The sequence below is a fragment of the Haliotis cracherodii genome, unplaced genomic scaffold (assembly GCF_022045235.1).
Source record: "Haliotis cracherodii isolate W230 unplaced genomic scaffold, xgHalCrac1.p SCAF_1, whole genome shotgun sequence".
In the NCBI taxonomy this organism is placed as follows: Eukaryota; Metazoa; Mollusca; class Gastropoda; order Lepetellida; family Haliotidae; genus Haliotis; species Haliotis cracherodii.
In genome coordinates, this window is record NW_027266264.1 from 66,553,323 (window position 1) to 66,568,559 (window position 15,237).

Below are 15,237 nucleotides of genomic sequence, written 5' to 3' on the forward strand. Positions count from 1 at the left end.
GACCCTTGAAGATCTGGGGTAGAATAGGTAATCAGCAACCCATGCTTGCCGTAAATGGCGACTATGCTTGTAGTAAAAGGCGACTAACGGGATCAGGTGGTCAGGCTCGCTGACTTGGTTAGTGCATGTCATCGATCAAAATTGCGTGGATCAATGCTCATGATATCAATCACTGGATTGTCTGGTCCAGACTCAATTATTTACACTCCGCCGTCATATAGCTGAAATATTGCTGAGTGCAGCGTTAAACAACAAACCAATCAACAACCTTAGACGACTTTGCCAACCTGTCCCATGACCCCACCAGACTGTGAGTTTGATAGATGACTTTGAGACATTGTGGTTCAACTGTAGATTAGCCATTCTTGTGTGTCCGATAGAAGGGTTAATACAGGCTTGAAAAGGCCTTGAATTATAAGGACCCTCTTGAAAAGCCTTGTTTTTTAGTGTCAACATTTCAAAGCCTTGAAAATCACCAAAATAGCTTTTGAAGCCTTAAATTTGTTTAAAATGTCATATACTTGTTAATAAATGTATTAAAGCACACAAAAATGTGAACTGAGGATGTTTGATTGAGATTTATCAGTTATAGATTTGGGTACCAAAGACAATGAAGAATTCTTGACAAACTAAATTTATTTTTTGTCGGGGGTGAAAATATATCTTTGTTGGAAAATGTCCGATGGTCATGCTGCTTTTGATAGTATAATATAATAGTGCAACATGCTGCATGTACTAAAATAATGAGAGACTAAGACTAATAGTAATAATCCAACCAAAAAAGCCTTGAAAATGTAACACTTCAATTGTAGTGTTCCAGATCTGTATGAACCTTGGATTGTGATGTAAAGATAAAGTAATATATTTGGAAATGTGGTTTTATTAAATAATGTTTGAATTTTCATATCAATCAGTTGCTGTCATCATGTCATTATATATTATAAAAAAAAAGAATTCAAATAAACAGATGATTAGATTCAAAATTCTAAATCAAATTCTGCCAGGTGTTTGTAAACTTATGGTGAAATGTCTGTTTACTTTCATTCCCCCATGCTGTGCAGCAATTTTGAAGGGAATGAAGTTTCCTTTAGATCCCATTTCCCCTTAAAATGGCACTAACTGCTCTGGTATGTCTTGATTTATTTCACACTTAAAGACCAATGCAGTAGTCCTTATCAACTTATATTCAATTATCAATAAATTTACACATTTCATATGTTTAGTTTTGAGCATATTTGGATTGGTTGATGTTTCTCTGCATTTTGTTCTTTTGGAAGGGAAGCATAGGACTCCATCTATTTTTTTACCTTTTGGTGAACTCTGAGAATTCCAGAGTGATGTCATGCCTATTTCCAGCTGTGTGTTTGGAAAGTTATAGAAAGCCTTTCTATTCGTAAGAAAACTATGTGTTTTCAAATTTGCCTGAGGCAGAAATTTCAAATGTTAAGACATTGATATCACCTGCAAACAAATTGTTTCTCTTCAGTTTGACTACCTATATTCCGGTATATTATCTTTCTTCCAGATCATGTGAAAAAGCACAACCAGTATGACCAATATAATTCTGGTTATGATGAATCAAAAGATGATGATAAGGAAGATGACCTTAGGTCAATAAAAGGCAAATCAAAAAGGAAAGATGATGATGATAAGGAAGATGACCTCAGATCAAGAAAAGGCAAATCAAAAAGGAAAGATGATGATGATAAGGAAGATGACCTCAGATCAAGAAAAGGCAAATCAAAAAGGAAAGATGATGAAGATGACCTTAGGTCAAGAAAAGGCAAATCAAAAAGGAAAGATGATGATGATAAGGAAGATGACCTCAGATCAAGAAAAGGCAAATCAAAAAGGAAAGATGATGATGATAAGGAAGATGACCTCAGATCAAGAAAAGGCAAATCAAAAAGGAAAGATGATGATGATAAGGAAGATGACCTCAGATCAAGAAAAGGCAAATCAAAAAGGAAAGATGATGAAGATGACCTTAGGTCAAGAAAAGGCAAATCAAAAAGGAAAGATGATGATGATAAGGAAGATGACCTCAGATCAAGAAAAGGCAAATCAAAAAGGAAAGATGATGATGATAAGGAAGATGACCTCAGATCAAGAAAAGCAAATCAAAACATTGACAGTTTTGAACTTGAAACCTGAAAATATTTAGATGACAATGGAGAAAGGTATAACAGTTTGTTGTCAACAAAACAACAGTCAGGAAGACAAGATAATCACTATTTGCAATGACAAGATTTTGAGTATGAATATGGAATACATGAATTTATGGTCAAAGATTTACCACAAACCATGAAACAGTATCCTAGTTACAATATAGTTTTTACAGTTCAAAGATTATAAATCCACTAAATTTTCATTTTATATCACTATGGAACTAGTTATGTTAACATTCTCTTTCATTGTAAATATAATTTCTATATTTCTTGTATATTTTGGTGATTTAAATATATAATCCATAGTGATTACATAGATATGTTTGTGTTTGATGTATGTCTAAACAGAAATGTTATACATCATTTGGCAGTGAACTGGCCCCCAATGCATCACTTTTTTTCGTAAGGCCCAACTAATAGGAGGATGAACTGGGTTAAAGTACTCACGGAAATGAAAAAAAAACTGTTTTTTCGACCTCAGATCTTAAATAAATGCAGTTAATATACAAAATATGTAAATATTCAAACAACTAAGTTAGTACTAATTGGGCCGTGGCACAAATACAGCATATCAAAGGTTTTTATGCCTTTTTACACGTAAAAGTGTAAAAATGTGGAAAAAAAAGACTATTGTGAAACAGGGCATAACCAGGTGTGAGTAGATCAAGGTGACCTATGACACCTTGACGACAGGTGAGAACAGGTGCATAATGCCTATAGTCTGTTTCTGCTATATCAATTTGGACTTAGTTTTATTTTTGAATGTTGAAAGTGCCGACAAATTACCTCCTGTAAAGTACATTTTGAATTGTTCACTGAGATCAAACTAATAAATCCAGACTAGTACTTTTCGAGTTGTTTTGTCATTTCGTATTTACAGCTACTAACACTTTGTGTCGATTTTTAAATTGAGAAAAACAGTTTTTTTTCATTTCCGTGAGTACTTTAGTGTTACGGTTGATTGCAGTCTGTTGCTTTTGCTTTCAATAACTGGTTTGTCTGGCCCAGGGCCTGTTCCACAACACGATCGTAGCACTATGACTGTCGTTATGTATGGGAGGTAATCATCTTAGCACTTAGATCGTTTTGTGGAATAAATCTCTGGTGGGATAGTTTCCAAGCTGCTATGATATAGCTTGAAAATTGCTGACTGTGTCGTTTTGCAACTCACTCCACATACACTGCTATACTTGATCACGGTTTCCAGTTACATAGTTTGTATCAAGAAATATCAGTCACTTGTCTCATACATTTTTGTATGGAAAGAGAACGCAAACTCATTTCTTTTTACAGTGTCATACAGCCTTTTATATTATGTTTTAAAAAATAACTGGTAATTTTTTAAGCAGCATGTTGTGTAATTGTTTCATCATGGATAAAGTTTATAGCTTTAGCTTCTACACATCTAAACATTAGTGAAGCAGCATCTGACTTTATGTCAGAAAGTAGTCTATTTCCACTGTCCTTCACAAATGCATATGGTACATTTCCATTGAGATGTCATGAGTGAACTTGGGCATTGTCTCTGTGAAATTAAGGCAATCATTAACTAGTTAATTGATATAAATCATAAAATTGAGGATCAATGTGAAGTTGGCCTTGTGCTTTTAGCCCCTTAATTTTAAAAAAGGCCCCCATTTTTAAATACAATGGGGCATTTTAACATTGTGCGGTATGGGCATACATCTGGAACATTTGAAATGTTCATATGGAGGGCCCATGTCAGTAAATGCCTGGAGTGAACCCTGCCTCACCCTGAAACTTTCACATTTTGATTCTCAGCCCTCCATAATAAATTACAGGTCCCTTCATTTTTGTGTATCAATATCATCTTCTTTCCTCATTTAGATGAAGCTTTATAGCCTAAATATACAGATGTTCATAAAATCCAGTCTAATGATAACACAATGCTGATTCAAAGTGTCATAATCCACGGAGTTCCAAGGGAACGACCGAATGACCGAAAAGTTTACTGATTGATGATTCCGTATAACTATCTATGATACAAGGTTTTATACATCAGTTTAAATCATAACAATTGCCTGTTTATATCAAAACAAGTCTGACGATATTTTGCAATACACAAGGTTGTATTGCGATATGTATCACAATATATTGTATAATTCTAAATTTTCTCCAGGCACAACAATAAAGATGTTATGGCAAATATACTTGTAATTATTAAGGGTGTGAGGTATTACTGGTATATTGGTAAATTGAGGTTCATTCTTTCCACGAAACTTATGACAATATCATTTTGTCATGCTGGATATATCGGGTGATTTCAATTTGGGATTTTTATCATGTGTTTAATGTTATTTACTTGCCAAATTCCTTCAGGAGCATCCGGGGGCCAAAGATGGCTGCATATTTATTGAATGAGTAAACATCATGTTGTACCAGCATCTTGTTTGTTCCATACATGAACATCAGTTGTGTGTGGCTGCTTGTACTAGTCTACTAATGCCGATTTTATAGTGCTAGCCCACTGAGATACCATGCCACTGTTTAACATGAATACCCCACTGAGACACAGTATACTGACTCCGAGCCGACCAGTCCTTGTTTTAGCCCCTGAATGCTGAGCACCAGACAGGGTAACAACAAGTACCATCTTGTAACGTCTGCCTAATGTGGGAGGCAAGCCTAAACTGATGCAGGTCATAAATATTTACCACATTGGTGCAAGCCATGGTGGCCTTGACAGACGATATGATCATCACATGCATTGGTTTTCACCTGGGATTTGAACCTGACCTGGATCCTGGTATGGCTAAGGGATGCCACCCAGCACAGTACATTACCGCCCACAACTCCCATTGAGTAAAACTGATGTAAAGGGATTAAGTAGTGTATGGTTAATGTGGGGCTCCATTTGATGTCTAATGTATTTCATTATTTTATTCAAACATCAGATCCATGTAAGTGAACCACTTAGCCACATCTTACCACAGGCAAAGGCAACTGAGGATGTATGTATATCTTCATCTGCAAAGTACTTTCGCTCCATCGCAGAGTTGATCAGTTGCACTTATGAACCATGTAAGAGTTCAACATTTTCTTCAGGTGAAACAGTGAGTGATTTATTGTGTGATGACGTCTAATGGTGCAATATCATGAGAGGCAGACAAGGAGAATGGGCTTCACATATAATCTTCCAAGTTATTAACAACACACTTGACAACTCGACCATCTAACATTCAATTCATTTATTGGTGTACACACAAATGTATGCTTACTATACATGCACCTGAATAGCATACCCGGAAGCTGTTGTATGTATTTTGGGCCAAAGGACTTTTCTGAATTATATTCTCTCACCTAATATTCTTAGGTATTGTTCTGAAGACATGTCTGTTCATTAAAAATGTGCTCCAAAACGCACACGGAGCCTATAGATCGCGCTTCACGTGCACTCGTGTTAGTTTAAAATAAAGAATATGTTCTTCAAAACACACCCGATGCATAACGATCGCATCGCCTGAACACACCAACGTATGGCTGTGACTGCACGTGAAATGTGAGGATGTGAGCAAATATAAGGCGGTAGCGCGCATCAGTTAGTTAGTTGGTCATAGTTCGCTAGAGAGCTGGTTAGAGTTCGCTAGATGGTTGGTTAGATGGTTAGATGGTTAGATGGTTAGACAGTTGGCCAGAGTTCGTTAGAGAGTTCGTTTGTTAGACATGGCGTTAGACAGTGTTAGACAGTGTTAAGACTCCCTTAGGAGTAACTGTTAGAATTAGCATTTAGTTTCTTTCATTTGAGGTTGATTCATCTTTCCTTCATATAATAACAGGTAATCACGTTTAGTTCCTCATAGATCTTCATAGTTTTATAACAGGTTATCACGTTTAGTTCCTGGATACCACAAAAAAGGTAAGTCATACAAATTTTACATTAGTTTTCATTTAAGTTAAACCACGCTCAAATATTCAGTTCCACTGCGCAACATTTGGTAGCAGAGCGTGGTTTCTCTGGTTAGAATATTTTAGTTTTGTATTAGGCTTTCGTTAGTTTATATTAGCATTAGGTATAGCTGATTGTTACATGCAAGCAGTATGTCGCAGTTAGGGTCTGCGAGTAAGGCGGAAGTAGAAAAGGATACTTCTTCAGACGTAGCGCTGAAACAGTACACTTCTTCAGACGTTGGACTAAAACAGAACACTTCTGAGCTTGAGCTAAAAATAGCTAAACTTAAGCATCAGAAAACTATTACAAAGTCAGCTTTGACAAAATCAAAAAACAAATTGTTGAATTTAGTTGAACTTGAGACACCAGATCGTAAGACAATTAGGAGTCTAATTGATCAGGTAAGTTTTCTGCAAAGCAAGGCTATAGGTCTCATAGTGGAATTACTAGAAGCTTACAACTGGGTTGGTGACCTAGAGAAAGTTCAGAAAACTAGTAGGGAGATAGAAACTGTTGAAGATGAAATTGAACTTGCCATTGATAAGGCTGAAACATTTCTTAAGAATAGATCACATGTTAGTTCGGACGCAAAAAGTATTCAGTCAGAAATGTTAAGATCTCGTCAATTCGATGCGGATCGGTCGCATGACTTGGACGGTGGTGACACTGGACAAATCAGTAACCAAGGTTACAAACATGCTGCGTTCAATTTAGGCCATTTTCAACAAAGGTCAAATATGGATATGAAACGGACACCAGTCCCAGATAACACAAAAGGGTGTTATACAACTTCAGGTAAGTCATCTAGGCAACACAATTTAGGTGAAGACATGTGGAAACAATTGAAGAGAGTTTCCATTCCAGTATTTTCTGGCGATGTCAGAGAATATGAAGGCTGGAAGTCTGCTTTTATGGCATGTGTTGATAAAACTCCAGCCACCAATGAATATAAACTTCTGCAATTGAAGCAGTACCTTTCTGGAGAAGCAGCACACATAGTTGCAAGGCTAGGTCACAGTGCTTCGGTCTATGATGTAGCCTTGGAGAGACTGGACAGAAAATATGGCGGCAAGAGACGCCAGGTAGCATTGCAATTGGAAGAAATATACAATTTCAAGCCAATACGATTAGGGAATGCTAAGGATATGGACAAATTTGCGGACATGCTTGATGTAGCTGTAGTCAGTCTGAGGAAATCTGATAAAATAGAGGAACTTGGTAGTGGATGTTTGTATTCACTACTGGTTAAGAAAATGAATGAGCCTATGATTACTCAGTTCCACAGATGGTTATTTGAGCACCAAAGACAAGAGTCTGTTGAGACGCTTAGGGAATGGATTCTGCAAGAAGCAGAGTTCCAAACGATAGCTTCAGAGGTAAAACATGGAATAGATGATAGGTCAAAGACAACAGACAAGAGAGATAGTTCTAAGAAAGGAACTTATGCAACCACACATAATAAAACTAGGGCAAGGCAATGTCATGTGTGTAATGAAGCAGATCATGACACTTCAGATTGCATAGAGTTTAAATCTATTGGCCTACCTAAACGCTGGGAAAGGGCAAAACAGTTAGGTTTATGCTTTCGTTGCCTTGATATCGGTCACCTGGGAAGATCGTGTAGCAGAGTTTTGAAGTGTGGGATTAATGGTTGTAAAGCAAATCATAACAGGTTACTTCATGATCAAACCAAAGTTACAAGCAGTGCTAGGGCCGACAGTGGTAATGTAGAGATCAAACATACCACAACAAGAACACCACAAGCAGGTAGGTCAGAAACAATCACCATGGCAACTTCTAAGCAGGAAGGTCATTACCTTTCACTTAGGACAGTTCCTGTTATCCTGAAAAATGGTCAGCACAGAATGATGGTTAATGCCTTGCTGGATGATGCCAGCACGCATACTTACATCAACGAGGATGTAGCAGCAGAACTTGGTGTTCAAGGTCAGACACAGCAAGTGTCAGTCAATGTCCTCAATGACAAACAGGAAATATTTGATAGTATGCTGATTGATATTGGCTTAGAAAGTACGGATGGTTCCGTTGACATGAACATCACAGCTTTGACAACTACCAAAGTAACAGGTAGAATGGAAGTCATTGATTGGCGAAAACGTGCCAAGGAATGGCCACATTTGATGAAAATAAAATTTCAAAAGGTAAGTTCTCGTCCAAGAGTTGACATACTGTTAGGTATGGATTATTTAGAGCTGCATTCCTCTCTTAAAGAGGTCCGTGGAGCTCAAGGAGAGCCTGTGGCTCGGTTGACACCCTTAGGTTGGACCTGTGTTGGTGCTGTATCAGGTTCAGACAAAACACATGTAGCAGGTTCCTTCTTCATCAGAAATACAGAAATGGAAGCAATCGCAGATACAGATATTGAATCTTTGATTCACTCATTTTGGGAGTCTGAAAGCATTTCAGGTTTGACATCGATTAGAGGCATTGATGAGAATGATGCAGTTAAGACTGTAGAAAAGTCCCTTGTTTACAGAAAAAACAAATATCAGGTTGGCATTCCATGGAAGGAGGGTCATGAGAATCTGAAAAACAATTATGACATGGCATACAATCGTCTTCTTAATTTAGAAAAGAAGTTGTCAAAGGATCAAACGATTTCAGGAGCCTACAATGAAGTCATAGAACAATACCTGAAAAAAGGTTACATCAGAAAGGTACCTGAAACAGAAATAGATCAAAGTAAATGGTACTTACCACATTTTCCAGTCATTAAACCAGACAGAAGTACAACAAAGGTAAGAATCGTATTTGACGCATCTGCAAAGAATAAAGGCATATCTTTAAATGATGTCATTCATCAAGGACCAAAACTCCAGAATGATCTATTTGAGATCTTGCTTCGTTTTCGCAAACATCCTGTTGCAATCATTTGCGATATTGCTGAAATGTACCTTCAAATTGAAGTCGCTCAGGATGACCGTCCATATCTAAGGTTTCTTTGGAGGTCTATGGATCTGAACAAAAAGCCAGATGTGTTTGAGTTCTCAAAGGTTGTGTTTGGACTAAATTGTTCCCCCTTTTTAGCTCAGTTTATCACTCAAGAACATGCTAAGTCCATGGAGAAAGAACTTCCACTGGCTGCAGCAACCGTGGAAAAGTCAACATATATGGATGACAATATGGATTCTGTTGACACAAATAGCAAAGCTATAGAGCTTTACAAACAGCTGCAACAGCTCTGGAGTACAGCAGGTATGCATGCTCGTAAGTGGGTTTCCAATTCCGTGCAAGTTCTCCAAGAAATACCAGAAGAGGATAGATTCAAATGAGTGAATTGCCATCTGTAAAAGCACTGGGCTTACTGTGGAATGCAGAATCAGATGAGTTTAGATTTTCTTTCATGTCCTTAAAGCAGGATATCAAGATGACTAAGAGGAATTTCTTGAAAGAAACTGCTAAGCTGTTTGATCCTCTTGGGTTCTTAGGTCCATTCATTATTAGGGCAAGGGTTCTTCTGCAAGAAATGTGGATATCTGGTGTTAACTGGGATGAAACCCTCAGTCCAGATCTGGAACAAAAAGCATGGTCATGGTACCTTGAAATCGAAAAGTTGTGTTCTGTTAAAATTCCAAGGGGGCTTGAGGTTAGCTTAGATACTTCAAAGATGAAGTTGCACACATTTGTAGATGCTTGAGGCAGCATTTGGAGCGGTGGTATATTTAGTAACCACTCGTGAAGATGACACAAAGTCGAGTTATCTAGTTGCTTCCAAGTGCCATGTTGCTCCCCTCAAGGCAGTTAGTATGCCTCGATTGGAGCTGCTTGCGGCAGTTCTGGGTGTACGACTGTTACTGGCTATAACAAAGGCATTAGAATTACCTTTGCAGCGTGCAACGCTATGGTCGGACAGCCAGAACGTACTGTGGTGGATCAAAAGACAGAGTCGATGTTTTAAGCCATTTGTAGCAAATAGGATTGGATACATACAGGAGCATACAAACATCAGTCAGTGGAAATACGTACCATCCAAACTGAATGCTGCAGACATTCTTAGTAGAGGTGTAGACGCTGAAGCACTTTTGACAGAGAAATGGCTGAATGGACCTGAATTTATGACACATGATGAAACTGAATGGCCGAAGCAAACCATTCTCATGGACAATACTGAGACATCAGAACTGAAGAAGCCTTCTTCTCAAGTAAACATCGCCATGTTTACTAAGTCTGATCCAATCTCTTGGAGATTAGCGCCAGCTAGATTTTCTAGTTGGAAGAGATTGTGTAGAGTGTCGGCATGGATCTTTAGATTTCTGAACAACGCTAGGGTTCCATATTCACTTAGGAAAAAGGGTGAACTTGATCCTGAAGAAATTGAGGACGCCGAAACTACAATTATGGTCAGGACTCAAAGAGAAGAATTTTCTGATGACTACTCGTCACTGATGAGGAAATCAAACTTGCCTTCAAACAGCAAGTTGTTTGGCTTACAGCCTTACGTTGATAAAAATGGGTTGATGAGGACAGGAGGGAGACTCAGATTTGCTGACGTATTGTCATTCAGTGCCAGATTTCCAATTATACTCCCTAGACATAGTTGGGTCACCAAACTGATTGTCAAGTTTTACCATGAGCAGGTCAATCACACAGGTACGAACAGTACGTTATCAGCAGTTTCATCTAGGTTTTGGATTATTTCAGCTAGAGAGGAAATCCGTCAGTGGGAAAGAGAATGTTCTTGGTGTAGACGACAAAAAGTCAAACCAGCGCATCAGATAATGGCAGACCTACCGAAGATCAGAGTGAGGTGTACAATGAAAGCATTTGTGACAACAGGTGTGGACTATGCAGGTCCCTTTTTCACTGTACAGGGTCGAGGCAAGAGTCGACAGAAACGTTATCTCTGCCTTTTCACATGTTTGTCAACCCGAGCGGTTCATTTAGAAATGGCATTTGGTTTAGACACGGATTCCTTTCTGAATGCCCTGTTTCGTATGGCTCACAGACGAGGTATGCCAAAGGAGGTAATCTCGGATAATGGAACCAACTTTGTTGGTGCTGCAAAGGAGCTGAAGCAGCTCATTTCTGGACTAAACTCTGATGTGATTAAGTCAACCTTGGCAAACAAAAGTGTGAAGTGGTTGTTTAATCCTCCACACGCACCATATTTTGGAGGTGTTTTCGAGTCTTTAGTGAAGTCAGCAAAACGGGCTATCTATGCTATACTGAGTTCAGGTGACGTCAGTGATGAAGAGCTGATGACAGCCTTTACAGGAGCTGAAGCTCTTCTGAATTCTAGGCCTTTGACCTATCAAAGTGCACATCCACAGGATGATGTGCCTCTTACGCCCAACCATTTCCTACATGGTCAGGTGGGTGGAGATTTCGCACCAGAGTTAGACTCTACCTCGTTCAGCCCAAAGAAGCGATGGAGGAGAGTTCAAGAACTCATCAGACATGTGTGGGAACGATGGATGAGGGAGTGGCTCCCGACTCTCAACATTAGAAAGAAATGGTTTACACCATCCAGAGACATACAGGTTGATGACGTTGTCATTGTGGTATCTCCAGATACTCCTCGTGGAGTTTGGCCTCTTGGCAGAGTTCTCAAAACGTATCCTGGAAAGGATGATCACGTGCGCGTGCTTGATGTTCAAGTTGGCAAAACAGTCTTGAAAAGACCTATCACGAAGGTCTGCCCTCTTGAATGGAGTTGAGTTCTGAAATCGTCAAATTGGATAACAGCAACAAATGTACATACTCATAGATTCAGTTTCCTTTCAGTTTCTTCTAAGTTTAGTCGGTTTTCATGATAGACATGGATCTATCATGGAGGGGGGCATGTTCTGAAGACATGTCTGTTCATTAAAAATGTGCTCCAAAACGCACACGGAGCCTATAGATCGCGCTTCACGTGCACTCGTGTTAGATTAAAATAAAGAATATGTTCTTCAAAACACACCCGATGCATAACGATCGCATCGCCTGAACACACCAACGTATGGCTGTGACTGCACGTGAAATGTGAGGATGTGAGCAAATATAAGGCGGTAGCGCGCATCAGTTAGTTAGTTGGTCATAGTTCGCTAGAGAGCTGGTTAGAGTTCGCTAGATGGTTAGTTAGATGGTTAGATGGTTAGACAGTTGGCCAGAGTTCGTTAGAGAGTTCGTTTGTTAGACATGGCGTTAGACAGTGTTAGACAGTGTTAAGACTCCCTTAGGAGTAACTGTTAGAATTAGCATTTAGTTTCTTTCATTTGAGGTTGATTCATCTTTCCTTCATATAATAACAGGTAATCACGTTTAGTTCCTCATAGATCTTCATAGTTTTATAACAGGTTATCACGTTTAGTTCCTGGATACCACAAAAAAGGTAAGTCATACAAATTTTACATTAGTTTTCATTTAAGTTAAACCACGCTCAAATATTCAGTTCCACTGCGCAACAGGTATATTTGTAAAATCTAAATAATTTTTACATTTGTATACTTATCCTGCATTACTCCGTATTGCATTTACTGCTGTCTTTGACAGAGAGACGAACTGTGTGAGATCCAGCTGCTGAAGGAAAGTTGTTTCCATCTGTCAAGGAAGCAGCGCCCGCTCCCACACAGTCGGCACGTGACCCGGAAGACATGACGTCATGTCAAAACACATAACTGCTTTAACAAAACATCGGAAACTTCGTGGGGAGGTAGCGGAGCGCAGGGGGGGAACTTACACTTCGTAATGCAGGATAAGTATTCAAATGTAAAAAATATTTAGATTTTACTTAAAAAATTTAACTTATCCTGCATTACTCCGTATTGCATCTTTATCAGACGGCACGGCCGGTGGGCATACCTTCAGATGTAAGCCAGAAGAAAACCCTCGACAAAGGTCCGATGAAACCGCACCGCATGGACAAGAGATGACCGGAACACCAGCGACCATTCCTGTCGAAGGAAACGAGAGTTGATGCAAAAGAGGGAACTCGAAATAGGTGACAGAAATAGTATGAGGCGGGAAAGCCAAAACTAGAACTGACCTAAAAGCGAATGCGGAATGCCCTCTACTCTGGGGTGATAAACACCAGAGAGTTCGATGGGCCCCGCTCAGGGTAACGGAGAATCAGTGGCAGCGGGGGTTGGTGACCTGTTGAGGGAAAGGCTTTTCCTAGACTTGCGGCAGGCTTAAGACCGTCGCAGGAAAACCTTCAGGGCCCTAAAGGGGCATAATAAAAGCTCCTCCACGTCGTTGGCACCCACAATCGACGAAAGTGGAGGGATGGTGAAGGATCTATCAGGCTGTCCTGGGAGTTGATTCTTTGCCATGAAGTCCCAGCACAGCCCAAGATGAACTGCGCCATGAGTCCCGCGTTCAAACCGGACATGAGAGACGTCGAGGGCGTGGAGCTCACTAACCCGGGCGGCAGTAGCCAAGGCCAGCAGAAACACTGTCTTCTTCGTTAAGTCGTAAAAGGAAGACGCGTGGAGTAGTCCGAAGGGAGCCTCCTGCAGAGCCTTTAAGACCACATTCCGATCCCATGCAGGCGGTCTGAACTTGGCTTTCTGGTCTACAAGACGAAACAAGCGGTCGTCCGTGATGGCAAGAACGGAGTTAATGGCGACCAAGTACGCGGGGATGGTAGAGCCTTTTAATCGATGTGTACTGCGCAAGTACAGAAGAAACTCAGCCAGGAACTGCGGTGACGCCGTCATCAGATCCTGGTGCTTGTCAGAGCAGAATGCCTGGAATGAGGACCATTTATCATATAGTCCCCGTGTAGATGGACGATGGGCTAAAGCAATAGCCGTGGCCACTCTAGTCGAATAGCCCTTGGCGTCGACTGCTACAGCGGCCAGATCCGGAACCGGCGAGATGTAAGTCGGCAGCTGGCAATTCTGAGACGTTGCGAACAGATTGATGTTTGGAGTGTCGATCGTTTGACAAAGGACGGTGAAGACCTCTGGGTGGAGTCGCCATTTGGTGGGAGCCACCTTGTCCGGCCTGGACAGAGCGTCTACCAGAACATTCTTGCAACCTGGAATGTGCTGACAAGGAATTGCAGGTCTAAGCGGTCCACCAGGTCGAAGAATCGGAAGGTCTGGTTGAGCAGGGACTGAGAGTGGAGAGTACCCTGATTCCTCAGACACCACACCATGGTGATGTTGTCCATGGAGATGGTCAACTGGGTGTGACGAAGAATGCTCTGCCAGTGGGAGACGGCCAGGATGAGAGCTTCGAGTTTGAGGTTGTTGCTGTGCTAGTGGAGTCGATCTCCGGACCACAGCCCTGCAACTGTTTGAGTCCCCAGATGAGCCCCCCAACCCTGTTTGGATGCTTCGACGAACAGGTGGAGGGAGGGCTGTAGCGCGGTCAAGGAGGCGCCGCCGCAGACGTTCGATTCCACCGTCCACCATCGGAGAAAGGGGTGGAGGTGAACCGGGAGGACGATGGGGGACTCCGGATCCTGCTGCCGGATGAAGGGAGCGAGAAACCGTTGAATTGGACGGAGTTGACTCGACCTCTGGCAGTCAGGTCTTGAGCCGATGTGAGGAGGCCAAAGAGAACCTGCTATTGGCGGAGAGTTCGAGCCTGCTGGAGGGCAGGGAAGAGGTGAGCGAGGATTTTCAACCACCTGTCCCTGGGGACCTGAAGGAGGTCCTGATCCGTGAGAAACAGGCCCCTGATAAACTGCAGACGGAACGATGGGGTCAGTCAAGACTTTGTCTGATTGACGATCCATCCCAACTGATTGAAGAGCCGCAGGGTAAAATCCCTGTGGCGCAGTAGCAACGTCGAGTCCCAATTGTTGAGGAGACAATCGTCGATGTATGGATCGAAGTTGATGTTCCTCAGGTGTAGGTAGGCGGCGACCGGCTTGGTGATCCGTGTGAAAAGCCACGGGGCCGTGGATATTCCAAATGGTAGGACCGCCCACTGGTAATGGCTACCATTGAAAATGAATCTGAGGAAGCGCCAGTTGTTGGGGTGGATGGGTACATGAAGATAGGCGTCCTGGATGTCGAGACTGATCAGGGAATCGCCTGCTGTGATTCTCGTCCTGAGCAGTCGCAACGTCGTCATTCGGAAGAAGGGAGGACGTTCCAGGTAGCGCCGGTTGAAAATGGAGAGATTGTGTATCATACGTCAGCTGGTGGTTCCCTTCTTGGGAACCAGAAACACCAGGGAGTAAAGTCCTGGGTTCCGAGCCGG

General features: G+C 41.2%; 2 protein-coding genes across 2 annotated transcripts; both read left to right on the top strand.

Annotated features, from left to right (window-relative positions):
- Positions 1-294: 294 nt before the first annotated feature.
- Positions 295-2,154, top strand: LOC139456857 (uncharacterized protein PF3D7_1120000-like). The gene is made up of 2 exons (XM_071238394.1): positions 295-310; positions 1,526-2,154. Exons 1-2 carry the CDS (start codon positions 295-297, stop codon positions 2,152-2,154), a joined length of 645 nt encoding a protein of 214 aa, XP_071094495.1.
- An 8,831-nt stretch (positions 2,155-10,985) lies between these two features.
- Positions 10,986-12,997, top strand: LOC139456873 (uncharacterized). Its single transcript, XM_071238396.1, has 3 exons — positions 10,986-11,732; positions 12,574-12,652; positions 12,861-12,997. The coding sequence occupies exons 1-3, from the start codon at positions 10,986-10,988 to the stop codon at positions 12,995-12,997; spliced, it is 963 nt and encodes a 320-aa protein (XP_071094497.1).
- The last annotated feature ends 2,240 nt before the right edge of the window (positions 12,998-15,237 follow it).

Bases quoted from the DNA above. Each gene is read 5' to 3' on its own strand.
- LOC139456873 (XM_071238396.1), top strand. From the start codon at position 10,986: ATGGCATTTGGTTTAGACACGGATTCCTTTCTGAATGCCCTGTTTCGT. The intron at 11,733-12,573 runs GTCTGCCCTCTT...TGTCTTTGACAG, and splicing joins TGAAAAGACCTATCACGAAG to AGAGACGAACTGTGTGAGAT. The intron at 12,653-12,860 runs GTCGGCACGTGA...CATCTTTATCAG, and splicing joins GCAGCGCCCGCTCCCACACA to ACGGCACGGCCGGTGGGCAT.